Here is an 18454-nt window from a genome sequence, read left to right on the forward strand (position 1 = left end):
TGCTTGTAGTGTTGTTAGCAATCCATCCGTGGCACTATGCTATAAAACGCGTGATTTGTAAGGTAACTTCAGACCTAATTAATTGACATTCTTTCTTTTTAATTATTTTTACCATGTTGAAAGAATTAATTGGATTTGAATGAATTTACATAAATTAGGAGAATTTATTAATTTATAGTTCCACCTGTTAGCTTGGTTATCCTGAATGAATTTGTTAATGTAATCTTATCCAATGTTGAATTGTTTGGATTCCCCCAAAGGTTTTACAAATTGTGTTTGAAAGATTTGTAAAAAAATATTGTATACTAATATAATTTTGATCTCGTTTTGCACATTCTTGGTAATAGCTCCACTAATATTGCCACAAAGTATATTTTATTTTTCTTTGGAGGCCTTGATGTTTAAGATCAAAATCCAAATGTGAAAGGATTGTACCCACTACATTCTACACCATTAACCCTCACCAATTTCAATTTGCAACTGCTGTAGAGTGTATATACTAGGGCAGAACGGCTCTTAAAGTTTTTTCCTTTTTTAAATAAAATATTTTATTTTTATTTTTATTTTTCCATTTTTGACAAAGGTCTTGGTCAAGATTGAGGTCAAGTCCGTCGAATGAGGCGTGTAAAATAACTTTAATGAATAAGTTATTTTTGTTAGATTTTAATATTTTTTTCTTCGTAAATATCTTACGACAATCAAACGCCAAAAAAAATAAAAATATAGATATATTTTACATCCAAACAAACTGAAGTGTTGTTGGGCAGAACCTGTATAAAGTATTGTGCGGATAATTTGGTGTTGTTTCTGTTAGCGTAGGAAAATACTATCCTCAACTCCAGCCAAATTTTCAATGGTATTACAATGCTTCGAGAATCAAGAGAATTGGAATTGCTACATCATGGCAACACGCAAACGCAGAGGAGGATTCTATATGGCATGAGTAGAGTGAATGTGAAGGTATTGTAGACCCAAGCACAGCATGGCATGAGTAGAGTGGATGTGAAGAATCGTAGAGAGAGTTAAGATTTTAGAATGTTGAATAGTTTGTAGACGTGTGTAGAGTGGAGAGTATTGGATGTGAAGAATGGTAGAGAGAGTCGAAAGATTAGTTTGCAGACGTGTAGAGTAAGTTTGATAGAGTTGTAAGAGAGATTTAGAAGGTAAATAGGAGCTTATATAAGGTAAATTAATAGGAGTTTATATAAGGTGTCATTTGTAACAAGAAGATGCAAGAACAAGGGTGAAAATCTCTGATTTTGTGTAATATCTTTGAGGAGTAATTATATGTTGTATTCCGGATAGAATAGCTATTAGTATTTCTAAATTCACCCCCTGAATAAGAATTAATAATCTTGAAGGCCTCCCTACGAATGTATTTAAATTCTACAATTCTAGAATCTGAAATATAACCACTATTAGGAATCTATTTAAATTTTACAATTCTAGAATCTGAAATTGTGCCTACTTTAATACCAATGGCAACAACCGCATATCAAAATATCAAAATAATAGTAAGTAATTTATCAGTGACATAAAAATATGTTTATATAATAGGGCAAATGAACATTTTATCCCAAAAGCAAACATCAAAAAAATTAAACTGTTTAAATCCCAAAATAACACAAATAGTGCCTTTGATGCACTGACCTAATGGCCAACATTAAATATCACACATAGCTGTCAATCAATGATTTCCTCATCTCATCAACAATGGAGGAAGGTTGGGCTTCTCTCAACTTGAAGACGCTCTCAATGACAGACAATTCTGTTGCTGTAGTGTCTGATCCACAGAATGCTGTCCAATCGTTTACAGTCAAGCCAGCAGCTATCACTTCACTACCACGGTTCACAGTCCCTGCCACCAAAGGGACCTGAAGGAGGGTCGAGAGTTCATCCAAGTCTTCAATGGATGTATGAGGATGGACCTGCCCCAACACCAGTTTTCACTTAGTTTTCACTTAATACAGGAGACTGACATGACAAATTTCACCAAATGTTTTTTAGTAAAAATCTGCATATCAGCAGAAATAATTTCTTACCAAGCCGCCTCTATTGGAGAAGGCACAGTAGCTGCCCACAAGAATATTCCCAGCAACTGTCTGGCGAAAAACTTCAACCCCAAGAACATCTGCTATCATCTCCTCAGTTTCCTGACAACAGTTTACACAGAAAATTAACATGAGAGAATAATACCCAGTAAAGTTATGATGACAAGAAATTATGCATCAGACAGAAAAAGGCATCATTAACTGCATGGTTATAACACTTTAAAATGGGCAATCCACCAAAAGATCCCACCTAAGTATCAGGAAAAATGATAATGCCAAACCAAATTCTTTACTGTGCTTCTAACAAACAGGAAAACCCTCAACATTTTGAAAGCAATCCTTCACGAGCCTTGGATTCCAAAGTATTTGAGAAAATATTGATTAGAATTTACTCTAGATGGATGTTTGAAAAGATAGTCGCATACTTTGTCTAGATCCATCTTTGTGCACCCGCTGTTGAATTGTGGGATCATTTCTTCAAATTTAATACATTTAGTATGTCCTTTGAGGTAACCTAAAACTTTCTTTTGTTCTAGTAATAAAATATTTACTTTAATCACCAAAGCCTTGGCTTGAATGTATGTCCTCCACCTACTCAAAGGAGAGGTTGAGGGCTCAAACCCTGGTGAGGGAATGTGTGTGTGAGTGTATTTACTTATCTATATTTTACTTCATATTTGAAAATGGAATGTGTTTGAGAGAAAGAGAACATACGATGGAATGACGGCAGGGATACTTCAATTAATTTCATACACAAAAGGAGCATAAAAAACGATCAAGGACTCAGTGGGACAAAATTGAACAAGCATGCAGAATTGCTACCACATAGCCTTACAACAAAGGTCAACAATAACACTATAAGTTCCTAGAATTACAGGGACAAACATCAAGTTTAATTTAGTAAACTTAAAGAGTAGAAAATAAAGATACAGAAACTGAATACTAACTGAAAGTGGCTCCTTATTACTGCAGCATTTATCCATAGAATGGGTATATTGAAAATTACAAAAACTGCAAATTACAAGTGCAAATTCCCATAGATGAAGTTGATAAGTGCCTCTGGAATATAGCTTTGTCTCAAATGCTTTACCTAATTAAGGAAAAAATTGTATATGATGGCTATAAGGTCGGGATGTTTTGTGGTATCAGGGCGATGAGAAGTAAATATACAAGAAGATGATAACATTAATGACCTGAATTTGCCAAAATAATAATATTAAAAGGGATTATAACAAGACATTGAAAAATAGAATTTTAGTTGAAAGCACACATGAGGAATCAGTTAGAGGCCTCACCAATTGGGGACCAAACAGGAGGACGTTATCTAAAAGATAATTTAGCAATGTGAAACAACAAAAACCAAAGAACTAGAAGCAACTTCAGAGTCAAGAAGAACATTAAGAATTTTTTCTGAAAACAGAAGAAAGCATTGAGAGAAAGGGAGAGAGTCGAAGCTGCAAGAAGACATAACAGCTTATTATTTTTAAAGAAAATACATCCTAGATCCTGCAAATGGTTAAAAAGGAATCATGTATTCTATAAAGAGTAGTTGAATACAGCTGCATCGTTAAAACAAGTAGACTTTCCCAGGAAAAGAAACAAACCCCATCGGAGTTTTTTAAGGTTTCGGAGATGCCCAAATGGCAGCTCTTCACTCGATACACATGCAAAAAATCATAGTCGAATTGCAAAAGGCAGCTCTTCAATACTGGCACAAAATAGTCAATTTTCAAAGTGACACACACAAACAGCAAAAAAGAACCCTCTGTTCCCGTCATATAAATTTATTGCTACTGTAGGGTTACTTTTACTATTGCTTCTATAAAGGTAAATTATACCCACACAATATCACTCCCACGTTGATAAAAGATGTACTTCCACATTACTAGAAAACCAAGCAGTAGACGAAACTTTAAATATAACATTAACTAAAGCAGAGTAGAGCATGAACACAAACAATAGCTAAAAAGCATCAAAACTTCCACTAAGATCCATCAGTGGTAAAGCACGCAATTAAAAAAAGAGCAATGCTAAGGACAGTCGACTTAGAGACTGTCAATTAACAGTCGCTCTTCTCATTGGTCCTAAGATTTGTAATTAATGCATTTATTAATGGTATGTTTCCTATTTTAATGAACACTAAAAATATTTTTTTTTTGACAATACTACCCTTTTAGTCTCTCTCCTCACTTAAACCATATCAAAGGTGTCATTAATGCATTACATGTTTCCTACTTTTAATAGGACATTAAATTATTAATTTTAACACAAAACTACCTTATTTCTTTCATTTGCCTCTACTTCCCACCCCTTCGTCCGTGTGCATATATAACAATGGATTCTTTTCTTTTCTTTTAGTTATTGTTTAACAGTGAAAGTTGAGGGATAAGATTTTTTTTTTTTTTTTGGTTATTGAGAGATAAGAATTCATTCTCTATATAAGAGATAAAGATGATTTAGTTAGTAAAGGATAAAATTAGATGATAGCAATTGATACACACACACACACATATATATAATTAAAAGACAATTGACAAAAAAAAGTAAGGGACGGAGTTGTTTATATGTTTATATACATACGCAGTCATATGGATTAAATGAGGAGAGAGAAAAAAAAAAAAAAAAAAGAAAGAAAGAAAAGGAAAGTAAGTTAATTTTTTCTTTCGGTAAATAAAGAGAAGAGTAGTTTTTTTTCCTAAATAAAGAGGAAAGTAGATGTTTATATATGTATATATATACACACTGTATGTATATGCATTCAAGTGAGGGGGGGTTGAAAGGGCAGTATTGTCAAACAAATATATATTTTTAGTGTTTTATAAAAATAAGAAACAAACTATTAATGAATGCATTAATTACAAATCTTAGGACCAATGAGAAGATCAACTGTTAATTGACAATCGCTAAGGTGACTGTCCTTAGCATTGCTCTTAAAAAAATTTAAGGACATAAATTAAATAAAAATAGTAAGAGGGCAGTAGTGCATATAATATAATAATCTTTGTGAAATTTATTGAGTTTCATCTTCCATACTATGCTACAATTGGCATAGAAAATCAAAAAATTAATTAAAATAATTGTCATGGCAGTGCCTTTTTATTTTTATTTTTTAAGGATTCACTGTATCAATATATCCATGTAGCATCATGTCACCGCCTGCTGCTCATGTATGTGCTATTAGTATTACACACATCTTCAATTGCAGGAATATTCTAGGAGCTTCAATAGACCTTTTGCAAGTGAAAAAAGAAAGGAGAAGGGAAAATATCTTCTTCAAATTAATTAGCAAAAGAAATTAGATTTCCAAAGATTAGCTAAGTAGTAGAAAACTTTACCCTGTCAAGATCAGTGTGTGTAAGAGCAACGTGATCATTGCATGCAATGCAATTCCCTAGAGCAGACAGTCTCTCTTCGACGCGCTGAACAACAACTTGATCTGGCAGACTATTCCTCAAGTGCTGAAGTTCTTCAGTATGAATAAGAAAAATATGAATGTGAGGCCCGTGTCTAAAACACATATGAATCCAAATCAAACTGTACATTCAACAAGACCAATACTATGTTAAGTGTAACATCTTTCTGAAGAACACAGCAATCTATGGCTGTTTACCATGAAGTGGTAAACGTTGTGAAACTATAACACGATGACAATAAGCTTCACAAATCATCAACTAGAAGTAATAAAACAATAATTATAGACTCACTTCAGCTATTTGAACTCAGTAAGTTAGAGATGGTTTAAGTGATGATTCTCTCAAAGGAATCAACAAATAAGAATGAGCAACACGAATATCTTTTCAACTTATTTTGAAGGTTGCTGAAAAAAATCAATCACTTGAATACATAACTGCCTCGCAAACCACTCCAGTATAACAAGAAATGAAAATTTTAAACCTTCTAAATTATCTTCCCTTTGATTTTAGTTGCATTTTATACAAAAAGGCACTTGAAAGATTTAATTTAAATCTAACAATACCATTAGCTATCAAGATGGGAACTAAACAACCTATTTATATAAGTAACAAAATAAAGACATTGAATGTAGCGATTTGTTCGAGGCCGTAACCAAAATCGTGATTCATATTTGGAAGGCACGGAGAATCGATTTTACATGTCGCCAACTTTCAATGCAAGTGTTTCGTCACCTAATCAGACGCCCTTGCTCTGCTAATTGGCTGTTCTTTCTCATTACAACCTTTGCCCAAACAAATTATGACAGTAATACCTAAAAGTAGATTTTGAAAGAGAAAGAGATGGATAAAGGAAGAGCTTTGCCCAAATAAAAGCTAAGAACCTCTAGAGCAATAGCAATAACAAGAGAATATTTGTTACAAGATTACCATCAACTAACTCACATTTCAAACATGCTTCTCACCCGTTCATCTTTCCCACATGCGTATTTTGACACTACCTATATCTATACCAAGTCGGTAGTATGTGTAAGCAAATAGCATTGCAAAAGTGTGCCTCCCAGTACTCAACTACCACTTAATTTGGAGCCATATCAATATGGCTTCCCGGACTCAAACCACCACAGCAATGCCACCACCGCTTAGACAGTTCCAGAGACCACGTACCTGCTGTCCCAAACACCCCACACTCATTGTAACTCGTTGGATACCAAAATAAGGCCAAGTCCTCAAGAGAATTCTGAAGAAGGCGTGTTCCTGTCACTGTTTTCAGAACCTGCAGCAGCAGGGAGGACCTCATTCAAGAAGGTCCTCAGAGGTTTTCCATCACTCCACCTCATGAGAGCCATTCAATTTTATTTCACTATTACTTTTTCATGGGTCTAACAAAACTATATATATATACACACTCATATATTAGTCATCAGTCAAAATGGATTATCTTGTCTGTAGATAGAATTGGACTTATTTTCCTCTTACTCTGTGGGGACCAATGCCTCAGCTTGGCAACTCAAGGGGAAGTGATTTAGTTCTTGGTGAATTATTTATTTTATTTGTAATGCTTGGTCTTCTTTTTGTATCTTCATTTAAGCTTTTATGTTATTCATTTTTCAAGTGCACCCTGTGCTGTGCTTGAGAGTAACTCCAACAGGGTGCCTTTTGTCTGGAACTCTCTCTCTGCTATCTGCCACTCTCTCAAAATGCTTAATCCAAATAATTTTAGGTAGCATTAGATGTATAAACACATATACAAAACATTTATAACAAATTCAAAGAGGTAGAGTCAATGGTCAAAAATTCCATATGAACATAAAGCATAGCACTTATGCACAAGGGTCAAAATTTTCAATTGTCCTTCAAGAACAAAAGAACGCAAAATTCTTTATGGTGCTGCAAGGGAGGAAGATGCTTCTGGAACTGGAAAAACAAAAAGAATCATAACTCTGAAAAGTACTTTTCCTGCAGGAATTGTATAAATTATATTTTCAAACTAAGACACTCACATAGTCATAAACTTCATCTGAAACTTAGAGGTAGTTAACACAATGATTATCTCAAAGAAATTCAATAAAAAAAAATGACCAAAATGAATGTTTTTTTCAACATATTTAATGGCTACTGAAAAATATCAATCACTTGAATACATAACAGTCTGGCAAATCACTCTAGTATAACAAGAAAGGAAAATCATGGGAACTCAATTAATCCTTCTAAATTATCTTCCCTTTGATTTTAGTTGCATTCTATACGAAAAGAGACTTGAATGATTTAATTTAAATCTAACAATACCACTTAACTATCAAGATTGGACCCAAACAACCCTTTCCTATGAGTAAGAAAATAGAGATATTGAATGTAGCTATTTATTCGAGGCTGATTTATATTTCAAAGGCATGGAGAATCGTGCCTTCAATACAAGTGTTTCGTCACCTCTAATTGGCTATTCTTTCTCATTATAACTTTCACCCAAACAAGTTATATACATATGACAGTATACCTAAAAGTATATTTTGAAAGAGAAAGAGATAGGTATAAAGGAAGAGCTTTGCTCAAATAAAAGCTAAGAACCTCTCGAACAATAACGAAAATAAGAGCAACATAAATAAGAAATCCAAGCTAAAAAAATAATATCTGCCACAAGATTACCTTGGTCAGTGGTATTGTGAGGTAAGAGGAGCCCATTTTTGTTTCCTGCAATTAAATTCAAATGATCATATGGAGATATTTAAAAAAGCTCAAATATCAAAAAAGTGTTCTTTATATAAAACTACAAAGAGCCTTCAAAATCCACACCAGCACAAAGCCGACCGATTATCCTAGTTCCTGCAATGGAGGTCTTGACGACGGGGATAGCATCTGCTAACTCAGATTCGAAAGTGCTGCACACAAAACCATAATGAAAATTTAGCCTATTCAAAACCCAGTAAACAAAAGAAACGAGATTCCACACTTCCCCAACATACAAACGAACCTGTAGAAATTCTCTGAACCTCCAATTGCGACCAAACAATACGCATTGGTCAGTTTCGAGAACACTCCAATTTCACATGAATTCTCAAATTGAAGTCCTGCACAAAGTCACCCACAAGAAATATTCACATGCTAACAATAATTATTGATACATACATGTATTGCACAAATATATATGATTGCGAATACACACAAAAGATAGTCCTTTGGAGAACTTACTAGTTGCCATGATGAGAAGAAAACGAACCGAACGAAGATTGATACAGAGAATATGGATCTGCGTTTGTGATAATTCACGCGTACTTGGTTCAGGAAACATATACGAATATATATACAAAAAGATTAAGGAGAAAATCGTACGAAAGCATGTTTTCCAGGATCAGAAGTGAAGGTGAACTAAACCCTAATTAGAAAAATTGATTACCTGAAGGACTAGTATTCAGAGAGTTCAGGTCGTCGAAAGGGTTTCGTTTTGCCCAGCTCCGCAGGTTTAACAAACACCAATGTCCAATTAGGGTTTTATGCTAGGGTTTTTTTAATTGTCCCAACTCCAAAATAAAAAGGGGACTGATTTTTATTTAATACGTAGTAGCTTATAATTTTATAATTTTTTTTTCCCTAAAATAACTTTCAATAATTGTCAAATTCTTACCCTACCAAGTGTCAACATGTGGTGAAGGAATTAGAATACTTTCTAATGCAAAATAGGACAATACTTAAATGCGTGTTACAATAAATATTTTTTAACATCACTGTTACCTTCTCTATTAAAAAAAATTAAAAATTAACTTCTCTTTTAAAAAAAAAAATTAAATTGTTCAAATTTAAAATGTTTAAAAATAAAAATCACATATTACTTCTATGACGAGATGTGTTATTGATAATTTTAATTATTAAAGCTAATATTGGATCAGAAAAGTTGAAGAGCAACCCAGAAAACATAAAACCTTTAAACATGAATCTAACCCATGCTCAAATTTTCAAAATCGAGTTGAAAAAAGCGTGCTTCAAATTGAGTTAATCTCGTGTTAATTTTATATTAGAAAATTTATATCCAAAATCTCAAAAAATTATGTACAAAAATCAAGATTTTAAAAAAATAAATCAGAAAACATGGTAGATCACTATTATAAACGTATATGTGTGTGTATATTATAGATTAATATAAATTAAGTTAATATTCATCTTCAACTCGAGTTGAGCTTCTTCTATTAAAGAGGTTTTATTTCACAATAAATTTGGACATATAAGTGCGGGTATACAGTATTACTTAATAATAGGCTAAAAAAGACATGTTAGAGATAGAAATTTTATTTTCTAGTTTATTATTAGGTAATGCCGTACATATATATAAGTTAATCATAATAATAACTCTTTACCTACTTTAGTATTTCTTACTTATCACTTTAAATTATAATTTTTAATTTTTTTTTTTATTACTCCCTTAATTTATAATTTTAGCTTGAGCCCTAAAATAAGTATAGCATGTTGATCATGATAATAACTCTTCACTTATGACTCCCTTAATTTAAAATTTTAGCTAATGATAGAGAAATTTACATATTAAAAAACTGAAACAATTGATCCATTTATTTGTTTAACTTTACGTTGCAATCCAACTCAATACAATATTATACTAGTCATTGGAAAGATGACATTGACCAAACAATGAATCCAATCCCCAGAATTCCTTTTTCCCCCTCAACCTGTCAAATGAAGAAAAGTCTCAATCCATTCCGGCACGTTTTGCTTGGCCTCCAAGCAGTCCTCGGTTTGTGTGGTGTACGGTGGCCTGCCAATCTTTTCCTCGCAAGTCAAAGATACTCCCGCTATCTCATATTAGTAATTTATTTTTTTATTTTTACGTATCTCAAATTAGTTATTCCCTTTAAAAAGTTAAAACATATTTTCATTATATTTCTATCATTATCCTTTATCTTTTTTAAAATTTTCAAACTTTATAATTATATATATCTAAATTAAAAAGTATAATTTAGTAATTTTAAAAAGGATTGCATGTCCCCTTAAAAACTCTAATTTTTAAACATGGACTTCTATTGAGGGATGGAGGAAGTAATGAATAGACCTCTCCTAAATCACATAGGAACGAAAGTGAATTCGAAAGCGGGAGCGTAAGAGCGATAAAATTAAGTTATAAACTATCAGAATTTGAGTGAAAACGAGCGCGGAGCCTAAGAGCGAGAGCGTGCTCGGAATGTAAAAACGACATTTGTTGAGAAGAATTGTGTGACGTAAGTCCTGTGGTGTGTAGTGGAGACGTCAGGCAGGAATGTTCTAGTAAGGCAGGCCCACCGAGTCCAACTACACGTGGTGAGTTCGTTGTGATGCCAAATGGGCCTGCTGATAAGACGGCCCAAGTTTTCTGCCCCCCTTTGCTGGCCGCTAATAAACCCAATACTTGTCACTTACTTGAAGTTGGGTTAGTCCAGATAGAAGCCCAATTGATATTGGGTCGACTGATTTAATGCTAACCGTGTCTATGATCTAGCCTGTGAGGCTAATACTGAGCCAAGTCCAGGTAGTAAAATTTTATGCAATTTTGTGTTTCGGGCCCCACTTGCTAAACATCATTAACAAATGCATACATTTGAATATGTATTGAATATATATATACACACACACATAAGTTTGCAGCAACCGATGTAGAATTATTAACAAAATTAAAGATGGTGTCAAATAATGATCTATTTTATTCACATTATACCATCACCTCCTACAGAATTTTGGTCAGAGAAGGTTTTCTCTTTTTTATTTTTCCGGACAAAGAACTCCCACAGTGCTCTTGATTCTAGAAGTAAAGTTGAACACAGCAGAGTGACAAAAATAGAAACTTCTTAAGTACTGGTCAGATAGGAATTTCATAAACAGGAATTTCTCAAACCTTCAAATTCTCCAAGTTCGATCATAAGAAAGGGGAGTTACAAAGACATTGCCAAGTTGGCTAAAACAAAAGCCAGAACAAACCCACTGACATGTTTAAATCAAAATTAATGAAAGTAGTAAAGAAAGACATCTAAAGCAAACATAGTTATTGACAACATTATTAACTGATGACATAAAAAATTCAGGTCTCTAAAGCATACATAAACCTCAACAATACATGGAAAATTCAGGTCAGATTTTGCCGGGAACTGGTCTGAACCAGTATAGCAGTATACTACAAAGGCAACGCCAAAGGCTGATAGGGTTCAAGGCTGTTCAAGCAACTTGTGCAATTCGCTGCACTGCAGAATTTCCGATAACAGAGAAGCTACTCGCTTTGTCTTGAATATCAGCATCCTACACTTTATCATCTTTGCCTTTATCCCGTGCCAATATCAGCATCCTACTGCTGTTTAGCTCAAAATTTTCTAAGCCGTCCCTATTACAGTTGAGGGGTGCAGGATCCTCTTCCAAATTAGTGAACCACAACTTCTACTGGGCCACACCGAACATTAAGAAAAACAGTAGCTCTCAGCTTTCCAGGTAACGAAAAACTGCCATTGGGAGGCTATTAGACCCTTTGATAGCTGTAGAGGAGGGGGGATGACAGTTGCAGTAGAAATATAAACTTAACCATGTAAGGGATTGTCGTATTCCCAAAACCAAACATATCACTGAGTCAAGAGTTAAACAGACAGAACATAGTGCACAAAAAGCAGCCCCAAAACAAATGGTTAAACAAATGGAGTCAGTGTCAGTAATGGAAGTTAGTTCCCCTATCCATTTAAAGCTGCTCATTCCTTGCTTGCTTGTTCGGAATGCAGCAAAGCCGCTGTGGTCTTGATTAGTATGGCTAACTTGCGCTTGGGCGTATTCCTCAATATGAGCATGTAATACTGAGGTTGTAGGACCAAAGTTTCAAGGTTAAATGAAGATGATACTGCAGGCAAATAACAACCTAGTGCCAAATGGTATCCATAACAGCCAGAGTAATATTTAATCCAGAAATACTTCTGGGGTTTTAAAGGAGCAGCAAAGGGTCAAGCACTTCCCTTTTCCTCATAATCTGATTATGAGATCGCCCCTGAAAACATAGGTTGTCCCGCTGAACCTAATAGAATGTGCCCTTCCCTAATTTCCGATCCTCATCTTGAACAACTTATGGAGGTCTTTTTAGTTACAAATTGAGCTTTATTGCATCTATAACACATGCATTAAATCATACATATTCCTCTTTCGTTCCAAAGCTGAACTTCAAGAGATATGATCTTCAAGCATGGTTTTATAGTAGATTGATTCAAGCAATAAGATGCACCACAAACTTAACAAACTTCTATTCCTCAAGGGAATACTAGAAAAAAGGTCAGTGCTGTATTAGTAAGAGTGTAAGACAGACATCATATTATTTAGACCCAAAAAACAAGTCTACAAATAGACTCAAAAACTTGACTTTGTTCCAGGTAGAATCTGATCCAGACTTGCTACCAACCATACCCAGATTCCATTTTGACTATGGTATTGTCTACAAGAACATGGTCATACTAGCTATAGAAGAATAGTGGATAATTTATCATTATGCTGTTATGATTTAGCCATACTATTTGGCTAATGAGACACCGTTTCACATTTACAAAGCAGTTAAGTACTGGACGGTAAAAGGATGCGCTAAACTGTCTATGGAGTCCTTCTTCACCCACTAGACAGAACAATAATGCTAGTACTAAAGTTGGTATAAACTTTAACACTGTATTCGACTAAGCTAGAGAAGATGGAGAAGACAGAAGCAGGTTCAAGTTTCTCTAGGAAAAGAAACTAGCCCAGGAGCAGTAATACTACTCATCAATACGTGAAGCGAGGGAAAGTTCCACTTTTCCTTTGTCATCATCTTTGAACAGAGGTCTCACTTCGGCTGTAAAGGTAAAGAATCTTCCAGGCATAGCAGTTATAGCTGCAACACTACCTTGCATTGCAAAAGATGAAGATGAGCTCCACAGAAGGCGCTACCTAAAGTTCCCAAAAGGAACTACCAAAAGCTTCCACACCTCTATCAAATAGAGTAGGTGAAGGAAGTGTAGGAGGCATTGTCTGAAAACATTTTGAGATAAGGTAAACTCATACTTCATTTAACATTTAGGGATATTACATAATACATACAACATTTTTCAACCACATTTTGCTGGTTGAAGACAATCAATTGTACATCTTATTTTAGATCAAGAACATAATAAATACAAGTGGAAAAGAGGGAAAGGGAGAATGGGAGATATTAGGACCAAAAAAAAATCTACAACTTGAGAAGAAGGATCAAAACCATATCTGAAAAGCTAGTGCCTCATTAACTGTGGGCAGAAGGTTCCTCTGAGATCTCGGATTTCTTCAAACCCACTGACAGCTCAATTTCCCTGTACAATAAATAATAAAACATAAGGTATCTCACTTTAGATCAGGATTATGTTGATTTTATATGCTGTTCATACCAAACCTTTTATTCTCTCTTCTAAATTTATCATTTATAAAGGAAGGGGAGGGGAGATATTCTAGTCCTAGACAGATGCATCTAATCAGTGTAAGGACGAAATCTTCACCACTTTAAGGTGAGAATCCTATGCAATGAATTTCAGTCTACATACACTAGCATCCATAGAAGAGTTAATTTATTTTTAAGTGAATCAAAAGTCGATAATTGAATATATAACAACATACCCAGCAAAAATTTTGTTGTGTGTCACTTGGTCCTAAACACTGCAAAATCTTTCCTTCACGTGCTCATACCATTTCGCTTCCGTTTGTTAGACCTTGAACAGCAGCATATCTGATACCAAGCTTTCTTCTGCTTAACTGGTTGTGACTTGACGCCCCTCTTTGCAACAAGTTCAGCCATGTACTTTACAACAGACTGAGAAGTAGAAAATCATGAATAACTTTGGAACAAAAGCAACAGATCCCATATAATCACATTGGAACAAATGAAATTTACCTGTGGACCTATTTCAAGTATATTGTTTGGTGGAACTTCAATAGGATTCCCTTCCACGCGTAGTATACGTAGTCGCAATAGCATCCCAAAGGAATCCGGAAGGACCCGTATTTGATTATTGCTAATATCCAACTCTTCAAGCATTTCAAGGTTCCCGATAGACCTCGGAAGTGATCTTAAATCAGCAAAATTGTTGCTAATGTTTATCTTGACAAGTGAAGTAGCAAAACATAAGCTCTCAGGCACCGACTCGAGCTCATTAAAACTTACATCAAGCTCCATCAAGCTTGATAAAGAAGACATTGTGGTAGGCAATTGTTTAATGTTATTGTAACGTACAGTTAAAATTTCCAGGGATCCAAGTCGCCCTACAGCTTCAGGAAGGGCTTTAAGACGGTTATAGTCAGCTCGAAGCTCCTTGAGTGAAGACAACTGGCCAATTGTGTGCGGAAATTCTTCAATGTTATTAGTCTCTACATTCAATTTCTTGAGGCTGACAAGAGACCCTGTTGACTGAGGGAGTGTAGAGAGCTGATTCGAGCTCAAATCAAGCTCCTCGAGATGGACCAATTGGCCGAATGCAGGAGGCAGATGTGTTAGCCGGTTAGCCCTCAGGTCAAGAAAGACCAGGCTAAGGAGATTGACAATGGACTCTGGGAGTTCATTGATTCTGTTTGAATGAAGATCCAATTTTGTCAATGATGCAAGTCCTCCAATCGTTGCTGGCAAGGTCACAATCTGATTCTCAGACAAATCTAGCGTGATCAAACTTGACAACTTCCCGATCGAATCAGGGAGCCAATCAATTTGGTCCAACAATTTATTCTGAAGATTAAGATCTCGAGTGCCTTTCTTTGAAGATACTTCAATCAGACTAGCAAGCTTTATTAGACTGAATTTCTCAGCATCTTGACCTACAAAATAAACCATTGTTTTCACATAAAACAAAGAACTTAAACAAAAGGATCATAATGAATACTCCTTCTGTTCAGTCTTAATTCCAATACTACACATTCACTAAAATAAAAAAATTTCAAAGTTCAAGCATATCCCCATATCCCAATCATTCTAAAGAAGAAACATTACCGTAAACACAAGTTAACAACAGCCAAAACTCGAAAGGCATGAATTGATGCCAATGTAAAAGGGGAATGAATCTCACCTGAACTCCTTGGAGATTTTAGAGTGGAATCCATAATCTGCGTTGCTGACATGTCGCTGGGTTGAAATCGAGAACCAATTCCATCAACATATAATGCGGACTTCACCTTCTTCAAATAACTGTCATCTCTGGTGAACAACTCCGAATTCCTAACAGGATCTTTCTCATAGTACAAGCTCGACGACGAAGTGGTAGTGGTAGCAACAGGCGAATTCAACTCCCGACCAGAAAAGGAAGCAGAATTCATCAATGAAAATTTGCTCGAATTCGTGGACAAATTGGAGGTGCTGGGGTAATTGGATTGATGAGAAATGGAGGCCGGGTTGGAAGAAGCGCATTTCGCAGCTCTCTGGATCAAATCACCGAACAGGGTGTGGATGTTCTCAAGATCCAGCAATCTCATAGCTTCCCTCTTCTGTTCTTGGCTCTGAAAATAAACCAAACTCTTCTGCATCTCTTGTAACACCATGAACAGCTCTTCGGGCACGTTGGCACTCTTCGTCTGCCTCGCTATGGCCTCAATTCTCAGCTGGTCCTCCTTCTCCACGTTCTCAATCAATGTCTTCGCAGCTTCAACCTCATCAATCTCAGGTCTCGTCGGCAAAGATCTGTGAATTCTCATGATCTCTTCAACCACCTCATCAATTGATTTCAGAGACGGCTCCATTTCTTCCCAAACAATCAGAACTACAAATATCTAATCAAAACTGTTTTTTTTTTGGTTTTCCAAAGCAACCCCAGATCAAAAACAAAGAAAACGAAAGGAAAAAACTGAATCAAATTCAACATTATCCATTAAAAAAATATACATCAATATTCAAAGCAAACCCAGATCAATAATAGAGAATATGTAACAAATTATATAAAATTCAACAATGAATAATTAATATAATTATAATAAACAAGACTTCAATCAATAAGATTGAACCATGGAAATGAAAACCAGCTCTTGCCGTATTTAGTGAAAAGCGCACACAGTAACAAACAAAAACCTCTAATAAAATAAACCAACCCAGAAAAATAAAACAAAAATAAATAAAAATCTATGAGAAAAATAGAGGGAACAACCTTGTTAGGACTTAGGAGCGTTCGAATTTCATATTTTCGTGTGTGATTAATCTGTGGGGAGAAAAACCAGGTACTGTGTGAAGAAATGGGTCTTTGTTCGATGTATGGAAAATCCAGTGACTTTGTAATAATTATACAAATATTCTGCTCCATTACATCTCTCCGTTTTGTGTGATATATATAGTGTATTACAATATATGAATATAGAAAATTTATCTGATAATTCGTGGAAAATACACCTTGGATTCGATTATCGAATGATTAGCCGTTGATAAGATCTACTCACGCTTGCGTTTTCTACTTTTTATTGTGCTCTTATCTTAATTTCCATAATTGACCTCCCTTTGTAGGCGGAATAACAAAACTATCATTTTGCCTTTCTTTAATCTTAACCATTTTAAAAAACATTAACCGTTCTGTTGTATAGAATTGCAGTCTTAAAAAAAAAATTGTATAGTTAGAGTAAAACAATTAAGATAATTGAATTAAATTTTTTTTTCAAATTCCATCAATTTTAATTCCAATACTTTAATTTTATGCAACTGTCCAAATTTCATACGCTAGAAAACACTCTAATTACTTTAATATTTTTCTAAATTTAACATGTAAAGTTATTTTATAAAATAACAATTTTATCCTCCACTATTACTGGTATAACACTTAAAAGTCACTTTCTCGTTTGCCCAAAATCAAATATGCATATGGTAATTTGTGGTTTTTAAAGCATGTAACACTTATTATATCCAAAGTTCAACCTTCCACCAAATCGAGAAGAATTTACCATTGACCCATGTGCTTAAATGGTTTTTTTTTTTTTTTTTTTTTTTTTTTTTTTTTTTTTTTTTTGCCATCAATAAATAAACATTTGAGCACTAAAACACGCTAATTAATACCACAAATTATGTTACAAATGATTGAAATTGCATCGCACAACAAGTGTTATATGTGCATAAAAGCTTCCAGAAGATTCTCCGACCCGTCCAAAATAATATGCAAAAAGGAATTTGTGGATTTTATGTTGCATTTCACTTATTTTTATTATTATTGAAATTGCATCGCATGCAACATAATTATTTCGAAAATGCAAATACAATTACATTGATAATGCAATACTGAAAATAATTGGTGTTACATGTGTATTTTAGATGGAATAAACGTTGCACCTAATTTTTATGTTTGAAATAGTATTTGCATGTATATCAAAACCGCGTCATGCTGATATATAATAAAATATATTATAATTTCTAAATAAAGTTGTGAACTTAAAACATGCGCATGTGTATTCTCCTTTACGTCTTTGAAACTTTAATTCTATTTTTAAAAAAAAAATTGACAAATTCTCAACCATCTAACTAGTAAGAATTTACCATTGATTTACTACTTACCAAAGCAGTGAAGTACATTATAATTTATGCATCAAGTTGTGAATTTGAAACACACATACGACATACGTACATGTATGTAATATCTTTTACGTCTTTAAAAATCGGCCTTATATTTTCAAAAAAAATATTTGACAAACTCTCACCCATCTAAATTAACTAGTAATAATTTATCATCAACCCATATGCTTTGATATATATTTTTTCTTTCAAAGTGTTACATGGAGGAGTTAAGTCTCCTCAACAAAATTGGTTTCACATCATGCCTATCGTGTATGTCAATAATATATGATCTCTTGTTCATAAATTTACAAATAACTATTATTTATTAGTTACGTAATAAAACTACGGTTTGATCCAATGTTATTTCTTAAATTTATATTTTCAATCTCAAATAAAAAAAAAATGCAAATAACTTTATTATTTTCTTGTGTAACAAGTTGAATAAAGTGAGAGTACGTACAAAGAAATTTCAAATTCTAAAAAGTTAT

At 34.2% G+C, this 18454-nt stretch overlaps 2 protein-coding genes and 1 non-coding gene across 3 annotated transcripts; all 3 read right to left on the reverse strand.

The window, feature by feature from the left end:
* Positions 1–1530: 1530 nt before the first annotated feature.
* On the reverse strand, positions 1531–9011 carry LOC132266499 (eukaryotic translation initiation factor 6-2). The gene is made up of 8 exons (XM_059767380.1): positions 8856–9011; positions 8651–8708; positions 8433–8529; positions 8255–8340; positions 8108–8152; positions 5387–5517; positions 2043–2153; positions 1531–1928 (listed from the first exon to the last, which is right to left on the reverse strand). The coding sequence occupies exons 2-8, from the start codon at positions 8658–8660 to the stop codon at positions 1671–1673; spliced, it is 738 nt and encodes a 245-aa protein (XP_059623363.1). The 5' UTR covers positions 8661–8708; positions 8856–9011; the 3' UTR covers positions 1531–1670.
* LOC132268045 (small nucleolar RNA snoR86) lies at positions 6090–6216 on the reverse strand. The gene has a single exon (XR_009469187.1). It is a non-coding gene; the product is annotated as a small nucleolar RNA snoR86 (small nucleolar RNA).
* A 4465-nt stretch (positions 9012–13476) lies between the features above and the next one.
* Positions 13477–16842, reverse strand: LOC132266500 (plant intracellular Ras-group-related LRR protein 4-like). Its single transcript, XM_059767382.1, has 5 exons — positions 16582–16842; positions 15514–16220; positions 14352–15265; positions 14078–14270; positions 13477–13776 (listed from the first exon to the last, which is right to left on the reverse strand). Exons 2-4 carry the CDS (start codon positions 16178–16180, stop codon positions 14133–14135), a joined length of 1719 nt encoding a protein of 572 aa, XP_059623365.1. The 5' UTR covers positions 16181–16220; positions 16582–16842; the 3' UTR covers positions 13477–13776; positions 14078–14132.
* Between the last annotated feature and the right edge of the window lie 1612 nt (positions 16843–18454).

This window comes from Cornus florida, unplaced genomic scaffold (assembly GCF_030987335.1).
Source record: "Cornus florida cultivar Cherokee Brave unplaced genomic scaffold, ASM3098733v1 CherokeeBrave_3.0.0_Hap2_Chr07, whole genome shotgun sequence".
Lineage (NCBI taxonomy): Eukaryota > Viridiplantae > Streptophyta > Magnoliopsida > Cornales > Cornaceae > Cornus > Cornus florida.

Bases quoted from the DNA above. Each gene is read 5' to 3' on its own strand.
- LOC132266499 (XM_059767380.1), bottom strand. The intron at 2,154-5,386 runs GTAAAGTTTTCT...AACTGTTGTCAG, and splicing joins CACACACTGATCTTGACAGG to GAAACTGAGGAGATGATAGC. The intron at 1,929-2,042 runs GTAAGAAATTAT...GTGTTGGGGCAG, and splicing joins TCTCCAATAGAGGCGGCTTG to GTCCATCCTCATACATCCAT.
- LOC132266500 (XM_059767382.1), bottom strand. From the start codon at position 16,180: ATGGAGCCGTCTCTGAAATCAATTGATGAGGTGGTTGAAGAGATCATG. The intron at 15,266-15,513 runs GTGAGATTCATT...TTTATTTTGTAG, and splicing joins AAAATCTCCAAGGAGTTCAG to GTCAAGATGCTGAGAAATTC. The intron at 14,271-14,351 runs GTAAATTTCATT...TCTACTTCTCAG, and splicing joins TACTTGAAATAGGTCCACAG to TCTGTTGTAAAGTACATGGC.